This window comes from Notothenia rossii (assembly GCF_949606895.1).
Source record: "Notothenia rossii genome assembly, chromosome: 9".
NCBI lineage: Eukaryota > Metazoa > Chordata > Actinopteri > Perciformes > Nototheniidae > Notothenia > Notothenia rossii.
The window spans coordinates 11,019,992-11,037,765 of NC_136907.1; the positions used below are offsets into that span (position 1 = coordinate 11,019,992).

At 41.8% G+C, this 17,774-nt stretch overlaps 1 protein-coding gene across 7 annotated transcripts; it reads left to right on the forward strand.

The window, feature by feature from the left end:
- The first annotated feature begins 5,063 nt into the window (after positions 1-5,063).
- LOC307017741 (uncharacterized protein) lies at positions 5,064-16,618 on the forward strand. 7 transcript variants are annotated; one of them, XM_079647497.1, is made up of 10 exons: positions 5,064-5,219; positions 6,944-7,005; positions 7,179-7,901; positions 8,223-8,849; positions 11,445-11,542; positions 12,078-12,189; positions 12,322-12,418; positions 12,863-12,934; positions 13,048-13,194; positions 16,101-16,618. In XM_079647497.1, exons 1-9 carry the CDS (start codon positions 5,079-5,081, stop codon positions 13,183-13,185), a joined length of 2,070 nt encoding a protein of 689 aa, XP_079503623.1. In that variant the 5' UTR covers positions 5,064-5,078; the 3' UTR covers positions 13,186-13,194; positions 16,101-16,618. The 7 variants fall into 7 exon arrangements, with proteins under 7 accessions (XP_079503623.1, XP_079503624.1, XP_079503626.1 ...); XM_079647498.1 differs by having other exon boundaries at positions 16,106-16,618; XM_079647500.1 differs by having other exon boundaries at positions 7,179-7,871.
- Positions 16,619-17,774: the final 1,156 nt, after the last annotated feature.

Consider the following 17,774-nt stretch of genomic DNA (forward strand, 5'->3'; position numbering starts at 1 on the left):
AACATGAAGTGAAATAAAGAACAACATGGAAGAGTTCAGTGAAAGAGAATGAGACATCAATATAAATTAAAGCTGCAAGCAGCGATCAATGGGCCTTCACAAGACAAGCAAGGTCGGGGTGCTTCCAGGATCCCTGCATGCGCAGCACCGTAAACCCCATCGCCACTAACCCAATCCGTATCATTAACCCGATTCATTCCGTGCATGTGCGCAAATAAGCTACTTCTTGCCACCGCTTTCGTTGTGCGGCATTGTTGAAATGATTTCCTAACTGCATTTCCCTTCATGGGAATCAGATTTTCCAGACCGCACAGACATAGACACACACACCTACACACTAGGGCTGCACGATTTGGGCAAATAATCTAATTGCGATTTTCTGACAGATATTGCGATTGCGATTCGATTTGCGATATTTGTTTTTAAGCGACCCAACGGAAGTTTATTGTAACACGCGGCCATATCTCCGGCTAGGAAGGTCGTATCAAAGTGCTCCCGTCTCTAGCACCCCCGCAGCCCGAGCTATGAGTGAAAGAACTAAACTTACATGAAACCTCCATTGGGTTGCTTTAAAGTCAAGCTTCAGTTTAAGATTCACCCTGTAATAGATGTAAAACATGTGATGGAGCATTACTAACCTGACTCAGATGGTTTGTTTCACCAAACCATATAGGAAAGCTCCATTGGAAGCCATTTGGAAAGGGCAGGCACTTTCAAAAATACTTAGCAGGTGATTGTTGACAATATTTTACCTAGATTCCTACTTTTCGAGATAGTTATTAATTAATGTATGCAGAGGCAGTTATTTCATATACAACATTTGATATATATTATATCTATATATGGATATATATAGTTTTAAACTTACAACTGGCCTTTGAGGGCAACCATTATACTAATGTGGAAATTCAGTTTGACACACCTGACCAAATTGAAAAATCAGGAGATGGCTTTGAGGATGAAAAGTTATCAAGATCTGGAGTTTTCTTTAAGTGCCTTTGCTGTGGCGGTCAAACCAAACAGGAAGTTAATGTCCTCCGGGTTTACTTTCTCTAAACGAAGATTTTGATTCAACACATCTTTGCATCGCATCAGTTTACTGCTGTCACGAATGGGCTGAGAACCAAAGTGCAACACATGGTAGACCAGAGAAAGTGCGGCGGCGGTACGCCGGTTAGCAGACTGAAGCAGGGTCGCACGGGCCTGCTACCAGGTCTTATGACAGCGCCTGATGAATGCCTGGACAGACGGACAGGTGACCTCTCTCTCTAATGTATAGAACAATGGGGGCTGAAACTCGTAGGTACACTGGAAAGGGGAAAGGCCGGTGGCAGAACTGATCAGGGTGTTGTGGGCCTATTCCACCCACAGGAGTTTGGTCTGGCCGTTGGCCTGTGGGTGGAAACCGGATGTGAGACTGACCGTCGCCCTGATCAGTTCACAAAACTCTCTCCAAAACAAAGAAGTGAACTGGGGCCCCGGTCGGAAACAACATCGGTCGCCATTCCGTGGAGGCGAAACGTGAAGAAGAATTCGCTCAGCCGTCTCCTTAGCTGACGGGATCTTAGGCAGGGGTATGAAATGAGCCATCTTACTAAACCGGTCTACCACTGTCAAAATGGCAGTATGTCCGTGGGACGGTGGTAGACCAGTCAAAAAGTCCAGGGAAATATGGACTTTGTGACTGGGACTGGGGCGACGCGGGACTGGTAACGGATGAAGGAGGCCAGCAGGCACTTTGTGAGAGGGTTTGTGCTGATTGCACACAGGACATGCGTTCACAAACTCCCGGGTGTCAGCTTCCAGCGTGGCCGACCAGAACCGTTGCAGGACCACCCCTCGGGTACGTTGAATCCCAGGGTGGCAGAAAGGCTGGAACTGTGAGCCCACTGAATCACCTCGGGCCTCAAGACCTGAGGTACACACAACCGGTTGGGAGGACAGGAACTAGGACCGGGCTGGTCCACCAGAGCGTTTTTAACCCTCTCGTCAATCTCCCAAGCGAGGGCGGCGATCACTCGAAGAGCAGGCAGAATAGTGTCCGGGATACTGCGAGTGTCTCCTCCCCCCGAACTGCAGGGCGTCTGTCTTCACATTGCGGGAGACCGGGAGACAAAAGCTAAACTGGGTGAAACCCACCTCCACCACCAACTATCTAGCGGAGTCTGGTACTCGTAGGATGAAATATCGTCCAAATAAACAAAGACATGCCGATCCAACATGTCCTGGAGTACGCCGTTCACCAACGCCTGGAAAACAGCAGGGGGCATTGGTAAGTCCATCTCTTTCGACTTCACTCCGAGCGATATAATTACTAACAAAGAACTGCTAACAGAGCACTTATATACTAATAAAGGACCGACGTATCTAAAGCCAGTTGAGTAGCACTTGTTTGGCTCTATGAAACCTGATGTACTTATATGATTCTGTTTTCTTCAAGGTTGTGTCTTCCTGGTCGAATGTACTTATTGTGAGTCGCTTTGGATAAAAGCGTCAGCTCAATGCAATGTAATGTAAACATGGCATGACCAGGTATTCATGATGTCCCGAGGCGGTCTTCCACTCATCCCCCTCTCGTTCCGTAAATCCAGTTTAGTGAAGATTGTAGCCCCTTGTAGTGACTCGAACGCCGACGAGGAGTGGCAGGGGGTAAACGATTCTTCACCATGACGTCGGTCAGGCCCCGATAGTCAATCTTGTCCTTCTTCTCCACGAAGAAAACCCCGCTCCTGTGGCTGGAGAGGAAGGATGAATAATTCCGGCAGCCAGAGAGTCATTGATGTAAGCTTCCATGGCTTTCATTTCTTCAGGTAAGACTGGCTCGGTCTCCTGTACTGTGACTCAAAGTGGAGATGAGAATAATCCGCCAACAGGAAGTCGAACTCACCCGGAAACCGGAGTTCGGTAACCAGCTTTATTATTTGCAGTTATCAATGTGTAGTTCTGGTACAAAAACAACAATGGAAAACAATAGGTCTTCACTCTGACTCTGTCAAGCTCAGACCCTAATAAATCACAAAGACAGATATCGTAAAACTGACATTAGCAAGAACTTGAAAAGCATTTGTGATTTCAGAGTTAACACTTAATGTGGAATGTTTTGAGCAGTAACAGGGTCAACCCTGTTAACAAGAAACTTTTGCTGTTGAAAACCTGACTAAATAAAGAGGATTTTTAACTTACTATGATGTGTTATATAATTATATTTCCAAATAAAACATGTGTGTGTGTGTGTGTGTGTTTGTGTGTGTGTGTCTGTGTTTATAATCAATGCCCAGGATAACAGAAAGTGTTTGTTGTGGAAATAAGATTCATTGTGGTTGTAACTTCTCTTTTTTGTAGTATTATTATAAACTAGAGAATGCAATTCCTGAAGAAATTGCTAGTGGAAATGCTTTATGCTGAAAAGCTGACGCTAAACTGCTATGCTGAAATGTAATGTGTAAGAAGAAAGTGAAGAATTTAGATTGAAATGATACATGAACACTGGGGGCTTGAATGTGTGAGGAGAGAAGAAAAGAAAGTAAAAAGGCTTGGAAAAGCAGCAGAATATTTGAACTGCAAACTTCTGAACTACCTTGATGGCGAATGATCTGTCGCCATGGAAACAGCATTTGACGACACCCCATAATACGCTTAGATGCGTTGATGGCTGCATCGTTACCAAACCTGTGAAGTTTTGGGCTGTTTGGAGTATTTTCACTGAAGTTTTTGGAAAACCGTGTTTCAAGGCGAGCATTGTGTTGCCATGGCATTTGAAGAAATCTCAAAACTGTCCCGTAGATGTTTTCAAGGCTGGACTGTTAGCACACATGTGAAGTTTGAGCACTTTTTGAACATTTTCATAGGAGTTATAACGACATCATGTTTTATGGCGAGCGATGGGTTCCCATGGAAACGGCATAAGGTGAGATCTCAGAATTGGCGTAGAGCTGTTGAGGCATGGACCGGTGATATACAAGTGAAGATTGGGGGACGATTGGACCGTGTCGATGGGATTTACAGCCACATCGTGTTTCATGTTTCATGGTGAGTGGTCAGTCGCCATGGCAACGGCATTTGATGACACCCCATACTACGCTTAGATGCGTTAATGGCTGCATCGTTACCAAACCTGTGAAGTTCTAGGCTGTTTGGAGTATTTTCACTGAAGTTATGAGAAAACCGTGTTTCAAGGCGAGCATTGTGTTGCCATGGCAACGGCATTGAAGAAATCTCAAAACTGTCCTGAAGATGTCTTCACGGCTGGACTGTTAGCACACTGCTATCGGAAGTCTGCTGCTCTGAGCATGTCAGTTGGAGTGATGACATCATTGTGTTCCATTACACAGGTGTTTATAGTTGAGCTAATGAGCTCTGTAGAGATCAAAGGTGTCCATTGTTCTGAATGAGAGATACCTCTTACATGTAAACGTTTTGTTGAAGAACCATAAGAGATATCTGTGAAATTTCAAAACGTGAAGCATGTCAATGAAGTTGAGTATCTGAAGTGTAATTTTTGTGTAGTTTCGGGTTAATAATGTGGCCTTTTTGGCAGTTTAACTAAAGGTGTGCGGCTGCCACGGTGAGGAAATATCTGCCTAAAATTACAATGGGGTTTAATGGAGTTTTTGTCACTTCATGCCCTCAAAAAGCATTTTGTTTAATTATTTTTTGCTTAATTATTTGTCATTTTTCAAGCTACGAGATGTTTTCCTATGTTTGTCATGATAAATTATGTCTCAGGAATGTAGGGGTTTGGGAATAATGCAGTTTAAAAAAATATATATGAATGCGAATTTCAAGCTGTCCTCCACTCTAGCTGTGACATCACACACCCTACTTAATGTTAAAATGTGAAGAAAAGTAATAGCCATCGATTCCCGACCGAGCTGAACGTTTTGATGTTTGAACGGAGTTTCTGCGATGTTCAATGCGGGAGGAGAAGAGGGCCAAAATAAGTCGGCGGAATAATAATAAACTTTTCGTCCGTAGAATAACAGTTAGTTGGAATGCTGTTAACAGCATTCCCACAAAAAAAGTGAAGAGATCAAATAAGAGTTAAAGGTGCATACACTGGAGTGTCAGTCTTTGTAAATATGCAGTACCCACTCCGAGTCAGAACGTGGCGCTTCAGTTTGACGCGCACACACATAAATCAAGGGCGGAGCGACGAAGAAGAGCAGCTCAACTGTGTCGCAGAAGCACGGATCGTCCATTTAATCCACGGTCTGTCTTTGGTGAGTGTCTTGCTAAACTTCAGAATTACACGTATTGGCAGTTAAAGGTAACGTATGGTGAACAATTGTGTCCAGCCTAGCTCTAAAATGTTGAAATGACTAACCATGTGAAGGGCACTTTCCGAGAGCTTCGTGCAGCGGGCTGACGGAGTAGCAAAACACCCAGGCTAAGCTAACTAGCCTTAGCAGCAGGCTTAGCAACAAGATAAGTCTGTACGCGTTATTTCGAACCACAGATCTTTTTGATTCTTAAGAGCATTGTTAAACAATTAGGTAACGTTACTTACTAACGATACTCCTTAGCATACTGCTACAGTGAAGGGGGTTTTAATATCCAGAAAAATAACGAATTGACTGGGCCGGTTTTTTTTTTTACGACCAGCCACAAATACCAAAAATGGTAATTCGACCTGCCGATAGCACTTACCAGGACCTAAGGGGGTTGAAACTGAAACACGGCGACCATATAAAGATCGTCACCCCAAACCTGAAGCTGTTTTCAATAGGCAGTCTTTTGTTTTATCCGTTTCTATCTGTCATCGTGTGGAATATGTACTTTTAACGGTACAATCTCTTTAAACGAGGTCGTACAGTAACATTTTCCAATTTGATCTTTCGTCTGATAATCAGAGTTGAAAGAAGTACTCGGATCTTGTACTTAAGTACACGTAGAGATACCAGAGTGCAGGAATACTCTGTTAAAGGTAAAAGTCCTGCATTGCAAATGTTACTTAAGTAATAGTAGAACAACATATTAGAAAGTAAAAGTACTCATCGTGCATATTGGCACATTTCAGCATCATCAGCTTTTGGATTTAGAACAATTTTTTGTTTATGTGAATTTATATATATTACAAAAAAAGCATTAAACCGTGTCTCGTTGAAAGAAGACAGCTGGAGTACAGTGTGATTTATCAGTGATCGTATTGATTAGGTTAAGTGACTGGCCTTTTATCTCTGATTAATGGTTTACATATTTCTGTAGGTTGAATCTCGCAATGTTAAACCGTTAGAAAGCCCTTTGAACCTTTGTTCATATGATTGAGTGCAATGTAAATGCAGTTTGAATACTATTATTCTGCTTAAATCTAAATATTATTGTATTTAATATATAGCCTTTACAAAATGACACTTTATGCATAGTACATTTTAGTGTAACGTATTAATCAACATCATTTAAAAATTGACAATTAGGGATGCATATCGTTGACTTTTTTTATGGTACCACTGAACGATACCGATACATATCGTGATACTTTCATGTTGCATAAGGGAACAATTGAATCATCCTGCAATTACTCCCATGAAGCGCTTTATGATATAGTTAACATGTCAAATGAATATTAAAATTAATTTTGGTACTTAAAAAACACGTTTAACAAGACGGGCTTGAAGACTGTACATTCATGTACCCTTTTTTTATGTGACAGTAGCAAATGTTTTGAGAGGTTGGAGAGTGAATGGACAACGGAGCATAATTTTTCGCCTCCCAAGACTTTACCCATTTCCTCTTTGCTTTTCGTTCGGGGTCACCTTGCGCTTTATCAGTTGAATCAATTTGAACATTCGTTAAACATTTATTAAATTATCTAACATATGTTCAGCTGGCTCAGCTTGATACTACAAGGTTCTTGTTTCAGCTTTGTATTCTGGTAAAAGATTGTTGCATTATATCTTTTTTTTTAGGCTTTCAAAACTCAATATTCTTTCCTTCTTGTCTATAGATTATTTGCTCACTTCCAAAAATGGTTCGACCACATTTTGGACCACCACGTCTGAAGCCAAGGTAATGCTTTTTTGATTATGTCAAGGTGCATGAAGATACTTGACCTTTAAGTCAGTGACTGTTAAATATTTTGTCGTTTTAGAGATTTAAGCTAGATACCCACCCTAGTTTTTTTTCAAAGAAATAGTATTATTTGTCTAACTTTGCACATTTCTGTTTTTTTTGTATCCTAGCAGACCATACGGAGATGGTCATGGCATTGGAACCAGTGAAGGGAATTACAACCCTAACTCCAAAAGTCGGAGGGATGTCCAGCCCTACCAGTCTAAGGCCCCTTTTCACTGGAAAGATTCCAGAGGTAGAGGACGACCCCCCGTTGTCAGAAGAGTCCCCCTGATGGGAGAGCAAAGGGAGCCACGTTTCAACAACTGGAAGTCCCAAAATCAGGATTCCTTTCAATCATACCCTCCCAAAATTGATCAACATCATGGTCAGAGAAGGCCTTCTCCATCAAGGCCAAACCGCTCCCCCCATGCCCAGCATCAGACATCCTCTCGCAGTCCTTCTCAGGGATCCCCGAGTCAAAGGGGTCCACCTTTTCATGGCCACCCCTCAGGTCACAGGTCACCCTCCCCGAGACATTTTCGCAACCACCCAGCTGAAAGGAGGCCTGGCTCTGCGTTTGCCCACCAGGGGTCATTCAGGGGCCACAGAAGGCAGGCAGGTTTTCAGCATCAAGAGCAGCGGAATCGAGACCCTCGTGGGAATTTCAATCCCAGAGAAAGGCCCCATGAGCACTCGGGTCCTGGCATGAAGCGTTGGAACGAGTCTGGAGCTTTTTCTCATCCACACAATGGAGAGCACGGGCCCTCTGGGTCACAGAGAAACCCCAGAGAGATGCATGGGAGAGGCCCATGTCCAGAGAGGTACAGGAGCGAAGCAGCAACCCCAGCTGGGTAAAAATATTAAAAAGGAGGCCTGAAGACGGCCTAGTCCTCCCAGTCTCTGGGCGTCATAGTGATTACCTCTACTCTGCCCCAACTCATAATTATTACAGGGGTCTGTTAATTGGGGTCTGGTGTTAATTGGGTTTCACCTGCCATTGAGAGGAGTGTTACATCTGTAATTGCTCTTTGAAAATATACTTCTCCTACCTGTTTCATTCTATCATAACGAGGGTGCTGCTTTAAGATAAAAGTTAAAAGATACACCTCCCACTTAATATGGAAATGGATCTATCATTGTAACGATTTCTCTATTGTTTGATGGATGTGCAGGTGGTCATCAGAGCAAGACTCCAGGCGGCAGCGCGGTCCAGTGGAGAGGCAGGGCAGCAGATCCCACAGTAGAGAGCGGGCACAGGAGGCCCCTCATCCGCCCCCTTTCAGATCCCCTTCATGGAAAGGAGGTCCATCACCGTCATCCTCCTACCACAGGAACCCTCAGGAGAGGCAAGTGGCAGGACCCCGCAAGAGGGGAATAGAAGACATCAGCATGCCCTCCGAAGACCCTGCACTGGAGCATGGCCATCCCAAACACCCAAGGAGAGAGAGGCCTCAGCTGCTGAGTATTCCCAGGCCCTTTGGTGGTAGACCTCTGTCACTTAGGGATAGAAGTTTCCTGGTTAAGAGCAGACAAGTCAAAGCAGAGTCTCTCATGAGGCTCAGAATCCCCCCATCTGTGAAAACAAGGCCTCGCCTAGGCAATTCTTCCTCACAGGAAAACCTCAGCTCTGTTCTTGCTATCAGAAAAAAGCGTTTCCAATCAAATGAAACGCTGGAACAAAGGAGGGGAAAACCACAACAGTCACCCCCCGGAGAAGATAGCGATACCAGCAAGTCTTCAAGAGACTCTGATACAGAAAAAGAACAGGTGGAGTCACGCCGGCCCTTGAACACACACAGGTACGGTATTTTTCTTCTAGCACTGTTCGCAGGGGCTTGATGATGATTAAGAGGTCAAGAAAGAATGTCTCTATGTGCCTGTGGAAAAAGGAGATGATGAGCTAAATGTGCAACACTGATTCAGTTGATGAAAAAACAGCAACGGTTTTCAAATGCCTCCCTGTCTGCGTGCTGCCTGTGTTTCAATATCTTCCAATGAAGTGGGCTGAAGAGAAAGTGCTAAGTTACGCACTGTATCGATAAAGCCAACCTGTTTAACCCCTGACAAATGTTTATTGGCCTTGATGAGGAGTCTGGGAAAGATTGGTTGATCTGAGCTGTTGAAGGATTCCTCAGTCTGTCAGCATTACGCTCGAAAGAATAGCTCTTCAGCATTCCTGCTCCTCGTAACACAACAAACGCGCTGACGCTACAACAGTAACAGTATTTCAGTGTATGGAACATAAGGATATGAAAAGGACTGCACTTAACATCAACTAAACCGAAATTGCCGTGCTGCCCTTCAGAATATTTGGCAATATGTCGGCCAGTCGTGGACCGCAGGAAAAGAGATGCATCGGATGAGTTTGATGTCGAATGGTGGCTGTTTACGCAAGAACTTAAACAGAAGAAAGCCAAGTAACGAGTCAGTTGGCATTTTTCATCGTGGGATTTCGTCAAACAAGCTGCTCCAAGTTGTTACACTTGTTTTGACTTCGAACATAATCAGAGGGAAGAATTTGAAGATGGATGGCTGATTAAATACCAGTGATGGCAAAATCCAGAAATCAAAGAAGAGGAATTTCTGTTGAAGGGCACAACTAGCCACCGTTAAAGTTACACGTAAAAGTGAATAATTTTTACTGATAACATAACTCTTATTGATATGCCTGAAACTATTTTTATGCCCATCAAATTACCCAGAATGAAGTGAAGACTAAACAATTGATCTTCTTGTTATTGATGAAGCATGGCAATTACCATATTTAGGATTCCTACCTACGTGTGCAAAGTCGATTTAATTCCCAAAGGATTGGCTAATTCAGTTCATACACGATTCTGCACCACCTGACGATGGTCCTCGCTCCCTTTCAGCAGAACGAAGAGAAGCAAAATGACAATGTCACACAGACCATAGGAAGTACCGGATTCTTTGCTTCTCTGCAGTCATGAGAAGGACACATTGGATATTCACCAAGCATTAGCCACGTCATGGCTGAAGAAATAACTTGATGCCTAAGGAGTGTTTGAGTCAAACCAGTGACCATAAAGCAACTATTTTGTCACCTCTATTAATATCATATTTACAACGCCCTGCAGTGAAACAGGCCTTATATAGCATTATCAAAGGCCAGAAGAAGACAAAAGAAGACTCTACATCAAGCTCTACATCAAGCTCTACGAACGACAGGAGAAATGGAAAATAAATTCAGACCTACGATTGGTTTTGATGAAACATGATGAAGAGTTGCCAGCTTGATCCTTACTGAGGATAGAAGCAAGACCAGTTTGGTAGCAGCTTGATATAATCTTAATTTTGAATGCACCTGGACCCACAGGTCGGCATGCTCTGTGGTCAGCTCCTGCACTAGTCTGACAGGTGACCTCACTAATAATCAGAGGTGAAATCATAATGTCAAGTAGCTGATTTACAAGCCAAATGCAGCCAGAGGCTTCTGCACAGAAAGTCAATAATCCGAACCAACATTTGAAGACATTGTCAGTATGATATACAAAAGATGTTCAATATCAATTCTCGACACCATGTCCTTACTCAAAAATTATTACATGAAGAAGACAGTGCAAGCATCCCTACTGTATTTTACGGCAAAACCAGACCGATTTTTATTTAATGCTTTGCTTATTTGAAGTCATGTCCGACGCCCTAATTGTTATGAACAGTTGAAGATGTATTAGGAAATGAAGTCTCACTTGTCGGCACTGCAAGACATTTTGCCAGTTTGCTATGAAACCTGGACTTCTTCCCGGCAGACGAACGCTGGATCATCTCTTAAAGTCACGGCACAGCTTTGGAGAAGAAGATAAGCTGCTAAGCAGACACAATTATCGCTCTGGATGTAGTCAGTCAGTCACTCGGAAAAACGGATTGTCTTCGAGACAAAAAGTCGTAAAAAAAGTTCAAGGCAACTAAGGGAGCAAGAAAATACCCGATGACAAAACAGTCTGAAGTTCAGTCCGACTAAACCAGCTATTGTCCTGCCGTGCTTCTGAGAGATGGATGATTTTGTGACGTAGACCATATCTAAAAGTTGTCTCCCAAGATTTGCCCGCTCTAACAATCACCGAGTAAACGAAGAGTGCTCAGATTGATTCAGGGTTCAAAAATAAAGGAGCATGGACATTCCATGTTTTTTGTAAGTACCCATGTGATGCGTGGCTTTATGATCAATGTTCTGCCTGCAAAACAGTGCTGTCCATTACTGGTTTAAAATGCATTACTGCTGAGATTCAACAGGGTGATTTAACTTAACTTGAAACCTGTCTGATAACTTGAATGAAGTGACGCTAATATTACCAGGCCACATTTCATATGTTCTTACTCTGCCAAAAGCCTCACATGAGAGATTAACGCAGTCTCCACCGATCTGTCCACAGATCTTCTCCCATAGAGAAACGTGACCTTGTTGTTCTGTCCCACTGGGACTCCTCCTCTAAGGACGGCTCGCCAACGAAAGATCGCAGCCCAAAGAAAGGTAATTGGTCATTTCCTTGTGTATTGCAGGGACAGGGGATATATATATATATATATATATATACCGGTGTGTGTATATATATAATACAGGGGATGATAACTTATACAAAATGTTCCAATATCAAATTTAATTTCAAAACGGATTAATGTAAAGTCCAATATTTGTATTTTGTAAGATTATCGAACAAAAACAACAATACAGTTTTTTAAAAATATTTATTTAAAATGATTTTTTTTTTACAAAAGGACCAATATATTGCTACCGATCAACAGTAATTGTATAACACCAAATCAAGGTTGTGTCAAGCACTATTGTGTGGTTGTTAAAAAAAAAAGTAAACGCCAGTTTTAAACTAATTTAACAGTGGGATTTTCTATTTTTGTATAACTTTAAAATTGCAAGTTTCGCATGTTCAATTTGACTTTTTCTGGTAAGTATGGCAGAGAATGTTGACCCCTATTATCTTATCTAACTCTAATCAAACAATCAGCTTAAGCTCCCATTATCTCAGTTTAATCTTTTCTTTTTTTTGCAGAGCGCAGTCCAGATCAAGACGCCTCACCGAACAGCCGAGCCTCAAAGTCGAATGATTCCAGATCATCGCCTGAAGACCGAAAACGAGGCTTTGTGGATAAGAGACCGTTCAGGTACATTCCATAACATTTCTCGGTCTTCAAACAAGGTCCTAATTCAAAAGGTCCTGCAGTGGTTTCGAATTGTCGAAATATGAAAGCATTGCAGACGAGATCCTGTGTCTGACGTTACCTTATACTCTGCAGGCCATTTCATATGATGCACGACAACCACAGATCTGGGAGGCCCTTCAGGAGACCAGGACCCGGGCCAAGACAAGGACCCGGACCTGGACCTATGCAGGTGGGCTAAACATTTGCAGTAAATAGCAGTACATTTGGTCACTCAAATATATACATTACAGTGAGTGCTGAGTCACAACTTTGAGATGTTTTAAAGTGTTTTGAAAGCTCAAATATGACTAAATGAAATGGACTGAGCTGTCAGAGGTTTGAAGCTATATCATGTTCTTAAAACATTTTTTTATTCACCCTATGTGGTAGCAGGAAAATCTACACTCGGTTATTGAAAACTATATTTTGGAGGACGTGTATTGGCATCAATGATTGAAGCTGAGCAATCGGTTATTTGTGAATATCCACTGAAGTTTGTCAGCTGCCTTGTTATGGCAGATATATGAAGTTAAGTTTGTTTGACTACTGGAAAATGATGTGATTAACATGTAAAATAAATTCAAGTGGTTATAAACCTACTGTATTAACTCGGCCTTTTAAATCTGTTTCATAGAGACCAAGGTTCACTGGTGGTCGAGGGAGGGGGGGCCCTGAAATGTCTGGACATTTTAGAAGACCGCTCATGGTACGCATACCGCCTTCAGTCATCGCTAGATTCTTCTAGAAAAAATGTAATGCCATCATTGATTCCTTTAGTTTCTCTTATAACTGATGTTTGAATGTCTTGTGTTTTTTAAGGAGAGCTTAGTGACGCGTCCCTTCCCCAATCAGAGGCCAGTGTTCAGAAAAAGTTACAGCATCATGTCCAAATACCGCACCATGAGAGTGATGCGTCAGCGAGCGCCGTACAACCGGGGGCCCAACCAGCGCTGGTGACACCCTGTGGTGAGTTTTTATTTTGTGTGTGGCTCTGACGGGGGCTTCATGGCGGTTTTAATTTACCATCTAGTGTAAACCTGTCAATCTTCATTCTAACATTTGATTTGTTTTCAGTATTTTATGTGCCAGCTGTATGGCTGTGTTTAGAATGTTCTTGCTGTAAATAATGATTGATTTATATGTATGTATTTAATGGTAATTATAAATTATCCTGCGGGCTGAAATTAACTCTACCACGTGCCGGATTTGCCCCCCGGGCCTTGTGTTTGACATATGTGGTCTAGAACAAGGCAGGTCCATATGAAGAAATTCACAATGTTTTGGTAAGCCTGAACACTGATTGATTGAGGTTTTCTCAAAGTATTTACACATTAAGAATTTGGATACATATTAATCAGAAATGTGAATTTATCGATTTAAGGCTATCCTTTATAATCACAATCAGAAACCCCTTGTTTTTGTCCGGCAGCAGGAAAATTACAGCCATACAATATCAACTAGCAGGTTAAAGGCAGAAGAGTAGACTTGAAGGCAAGCACACGTTATTTAGAAAAATATAAACAAGCAAAAAACTAATAAGTACACCATGGTAAAAATAAAGAAGCGGTGTTAAGAAAATAATATATGTATTATTATTATTATTATCGTGTGAAGTAATGTAGGAGATGGAAAATGCAACAGATTGTATATAAATTATAAAGTAAGGAATCGTTAATGGCACATAAGTGACCATTGCAAATGAGCATTTGTATTTCAGGACAGAAGCCACAAGAGAACGGAAACGCAAACCAATCGAATTCGATATCAAAAAAGTATTCCGTCCACACTAGGGATGTGCATCTCCATCACTGAGGCCGATGCGATGCGCACCTCGATACGTTGCCACGATACGATACATTAACGATACATTTGAAACACCAGGCGATGCGATACGATACGATTCACCCCTGTTAGGATACGATTTGATTCAACATTATGGGATGCGATTCAACACGATGCAAAATAATAATACTTCAATATGGTACGACAGAGGATTTTTGTTTTATTCCTTATATTAAGCAAATCATAAATTAACAAAAAATGCTTTACATATTTGGTTCTCTCTACTAGTACTGCACATCCCGTTATGCCGTTTCTTTTTTACCTTAAAAACCTCTCCAGAGTACAGTACCATTGCATAACACCTCACAGTTAAACAATTTAAGGATGCATTGCCTATGATTAACAATGTGCAAATAACAACTACCATGCAATGCCCATACAGCTGCCAGCCTGATGAGCTTAACACTCATTCATAGGCTAAATCACCAGTGAGCAGAAAGCAGTGGTTTCTCTATGAACAATAAAAAAATACAAATAACCTTTCACAAACAGGTATTTCATAACTGCTTACAATTGTAAGGAAGACATGTAAACTATTATTGGCAGTCACAGGCTGCTGTAAACTAAACACCACTCTCTCTGACAGAACACCTCACTGAGTGATTTGTAGTGACAATTTCTTATATTACTTTATATGGTAAAACCAAATGATGATATTATGCTTAGAAACTGTTTGGTCAACTCGACCTGTTGTACCACACGGTAGCTTCCTGCCAAGGTCGTACCTGGAGGATGTGGTCCTCCCTATGAGAGCATTGTAAGATAACAGTTTTCTAATGAAAGTCTTATCTCTTTTACTTCCTGCACAGCAACAGTCCTGTATAAAACACACACACACATTATACCCTGTGTGCACTCCTGCAGACTACTCTGTACTCTGTGAGACATGTACCTTTGAAGCGCTTCAAATAAAGAACCAACGAAAGACAACGCTGTTTGCTTTCACCAGTTTATTATTGATTACTCTCATTGTACATCTTTACAGTATTGACAAGTTTAAAATATCCACGACAGATTGAACTCATGTGTCTAACTTTCAGGTTTCTCTTTTCAGCCGCAGACCCCATGTCGCCTCTTTATGTGCGTCGCTAAGTTCCTCGTACTACTTTTGTACTTTAAAGCGGCACGACATCGTTAACAATTTGCGAGCGATTTTTCAAGTTGACCGTCTTGAAAAATCCAAAGTGTTGCCAAACGTTTGATTTGTAGGTATTTTTTGGCACGCTGTGTTTCTCTTTCTCCTCGACTTCCATGTGTGTTAACTGAGACTCGCAGCATCCGTAGTGCAAAGATCTCCTCCGCGGAGTGCTGACAGGATGAGGGGATATTATATGAAATCGTTTTACCGATGCAAAGACACTACAATGATGCATCGCGCGAGTTCAACCAAGCTGTAGCCGATGTGCACTCTTTCAACCGGTGCACTTGCATCTTGAACGTTTATGTCGGTGCAACGAGGTGAATCGTAACATCCCTAATCCACACGCAACAGGCACCAGAAACGTGTCCGTTCACACGAGACTGCTCGAAAGCGCTGGAGACGCTGTAGTACATATGCCGGGCCTGTAAGTGGCGCTGTACTTCTGCCACAAAAGCAGCAAAGAAGACTTCCCTCGCATGGTTGCCCTTCTGTTTATTCTCCGCGGCAAGAAGGAAGGACCTTATTTGGTGAAGGCAAAGAATATAATCCTTTATTGTCCTTGTACAGGTACAATGAGATGAGTAGAGCTACTCCTTTTTTTAAGGTGCCATCAAAAATGCAAAATACCAACAAGAGACATAAAACATACAAAGAGCAAGCATTCACACTCAATATGCAGATAAAGTTCAAGTGCAGGAATCGGAACAGCTACAACTCTGGTTAAATCAACATCACTTTACCGTAATGCAACGTTTAATTCCAAAAAAGGCACTACGGATATTCAAAATCTAAGACAATATTTAGTATCCTATCACATTATTGATATGTTGTCCAGCCCCAATCAAGAACAATAAATATGATATTAACTTTACTTTTCTCTTGATCCCAGCACAGGTCCCACAGTCTTCAGACATGAGAGCAGAAACATCTGGAGACCTTCTCCGCTGGTTGGGCAGCACAAACCTTCCCGACTACGATCCCAACCTGCCTGTATATTGTGGAAGAGATGTTACTTCCAGATGTTCACTGGTGTAAGGGTTTCAGTGCATCTTTAAGGTACTTTTTGTTTTAGGGTATTTGTAACATATGCCAATATATTAAACGGTTCTGCTTTTTCTAGTCGTGTATAATTATTTGGGAGTTGCTGCTTGTGATCGTGGCAGTCATCCTTTTATTAGAATAGTTTTTTGTTTTGTTTACCAGCAGCAGCGTTAGATTTCAGGTTTGTGAAGTCCATTAAAGATGTACTTTAAAATGTCACCTACTGTTTGTAAAGATGTATCACATGTCCTGTTTGATTAATCATGGGTGTTCTGATTAGAAAACAGCAGCCTGTCAAAGGGCATTCAGCTACTACATGTAAAGCTTGTATAATCACATGTTTGAGATTTGAAATAAAGTCAATTTACCAATCTCTGTTTAAGGTTTCTTTTTTTCAATGCCTCCAGTGTTCAGAGGCAGTATGTCCGTCAGGTTGTCGGTGCATCCTATCGTCGTTGTCACCTATCTGGGAGAATTTCAAAAAATGTTGCACAAATGTCAAGGATCAACTGATTACATTTTGGTGGTGAAAGGTCACTGTGACCTTGCATATCATGTTCATTTAGTAATTATCTTGAGTATTAACTTGCTAATTATGGCAACTTCAAAACAAATGTCTGTAAGGATTAAAACCAAAAGTGATGACATCGATTTACTTGACTGGTCCGGGGAATACAACCACGAGGCAGTAGTTCATTTTAGATTCCGACTAACAGACTTCCTGTCAACAATAATGATATTTTTAAGAATTGTAATCTTATCTACAAGATAGCTTTCTTAACCTCTGTTTTAGCAGTGAAATCGTCAATAGGAGAGTATATAAATCATTATATAGTGTCTACACGGTTTGAATGGTTATTGATATAAATTATAATTAAGTGTAAAATGTTTTCAGGATGGTTAGGGGACTGAAATAAGTCGAATTTAATCCCCTTTATCGGCCAAGCTCCAAAACAATGGGTCGAATCTCCCATGATGCAATTCAATTGTTTATATCATTAGCTCCCCTTGCTTTCTAAAACTCCAGAGACTCAGATAGCTTACAACTATTCACTGCTTGAGGCTCCTCGTGATGTGTAAATCAGTGGTGTTTGGAATTAAAACACTTCCTGAGGCTCACAATGAATAAAAGCAGTTCTCCTGCCCAGTGTAAACATTACATATTGTATAACTGCGCACCAGTTGGTCCCTTTAAACACACCCCTTGCCCTTCGCTCTGCCCCGGTGATATTTGTGAGCAGAATGCAGCTAAACTTAGCCGTCTGACAGTAGCCCTCCTCATCACAACAGACTGTTCACAGCACTGGGTTACAATGGACGGTGTCGCGTTACCACAGGTGCTGCTGTATCTCACCACTATCGCCGGCCAAACAAGGTGAGTGTGTGCCCCAGATCCTTGGCTGTGACAATAATCTGGTAATTTGTTTATTTTGTTAACTAATAAATGTACAGTATAACCTGTCACTGCTCCTCTGTGCGTTGGCTGTGCGTTGGGTTCCAGCATTGTGTTGCCTGCTGTGGC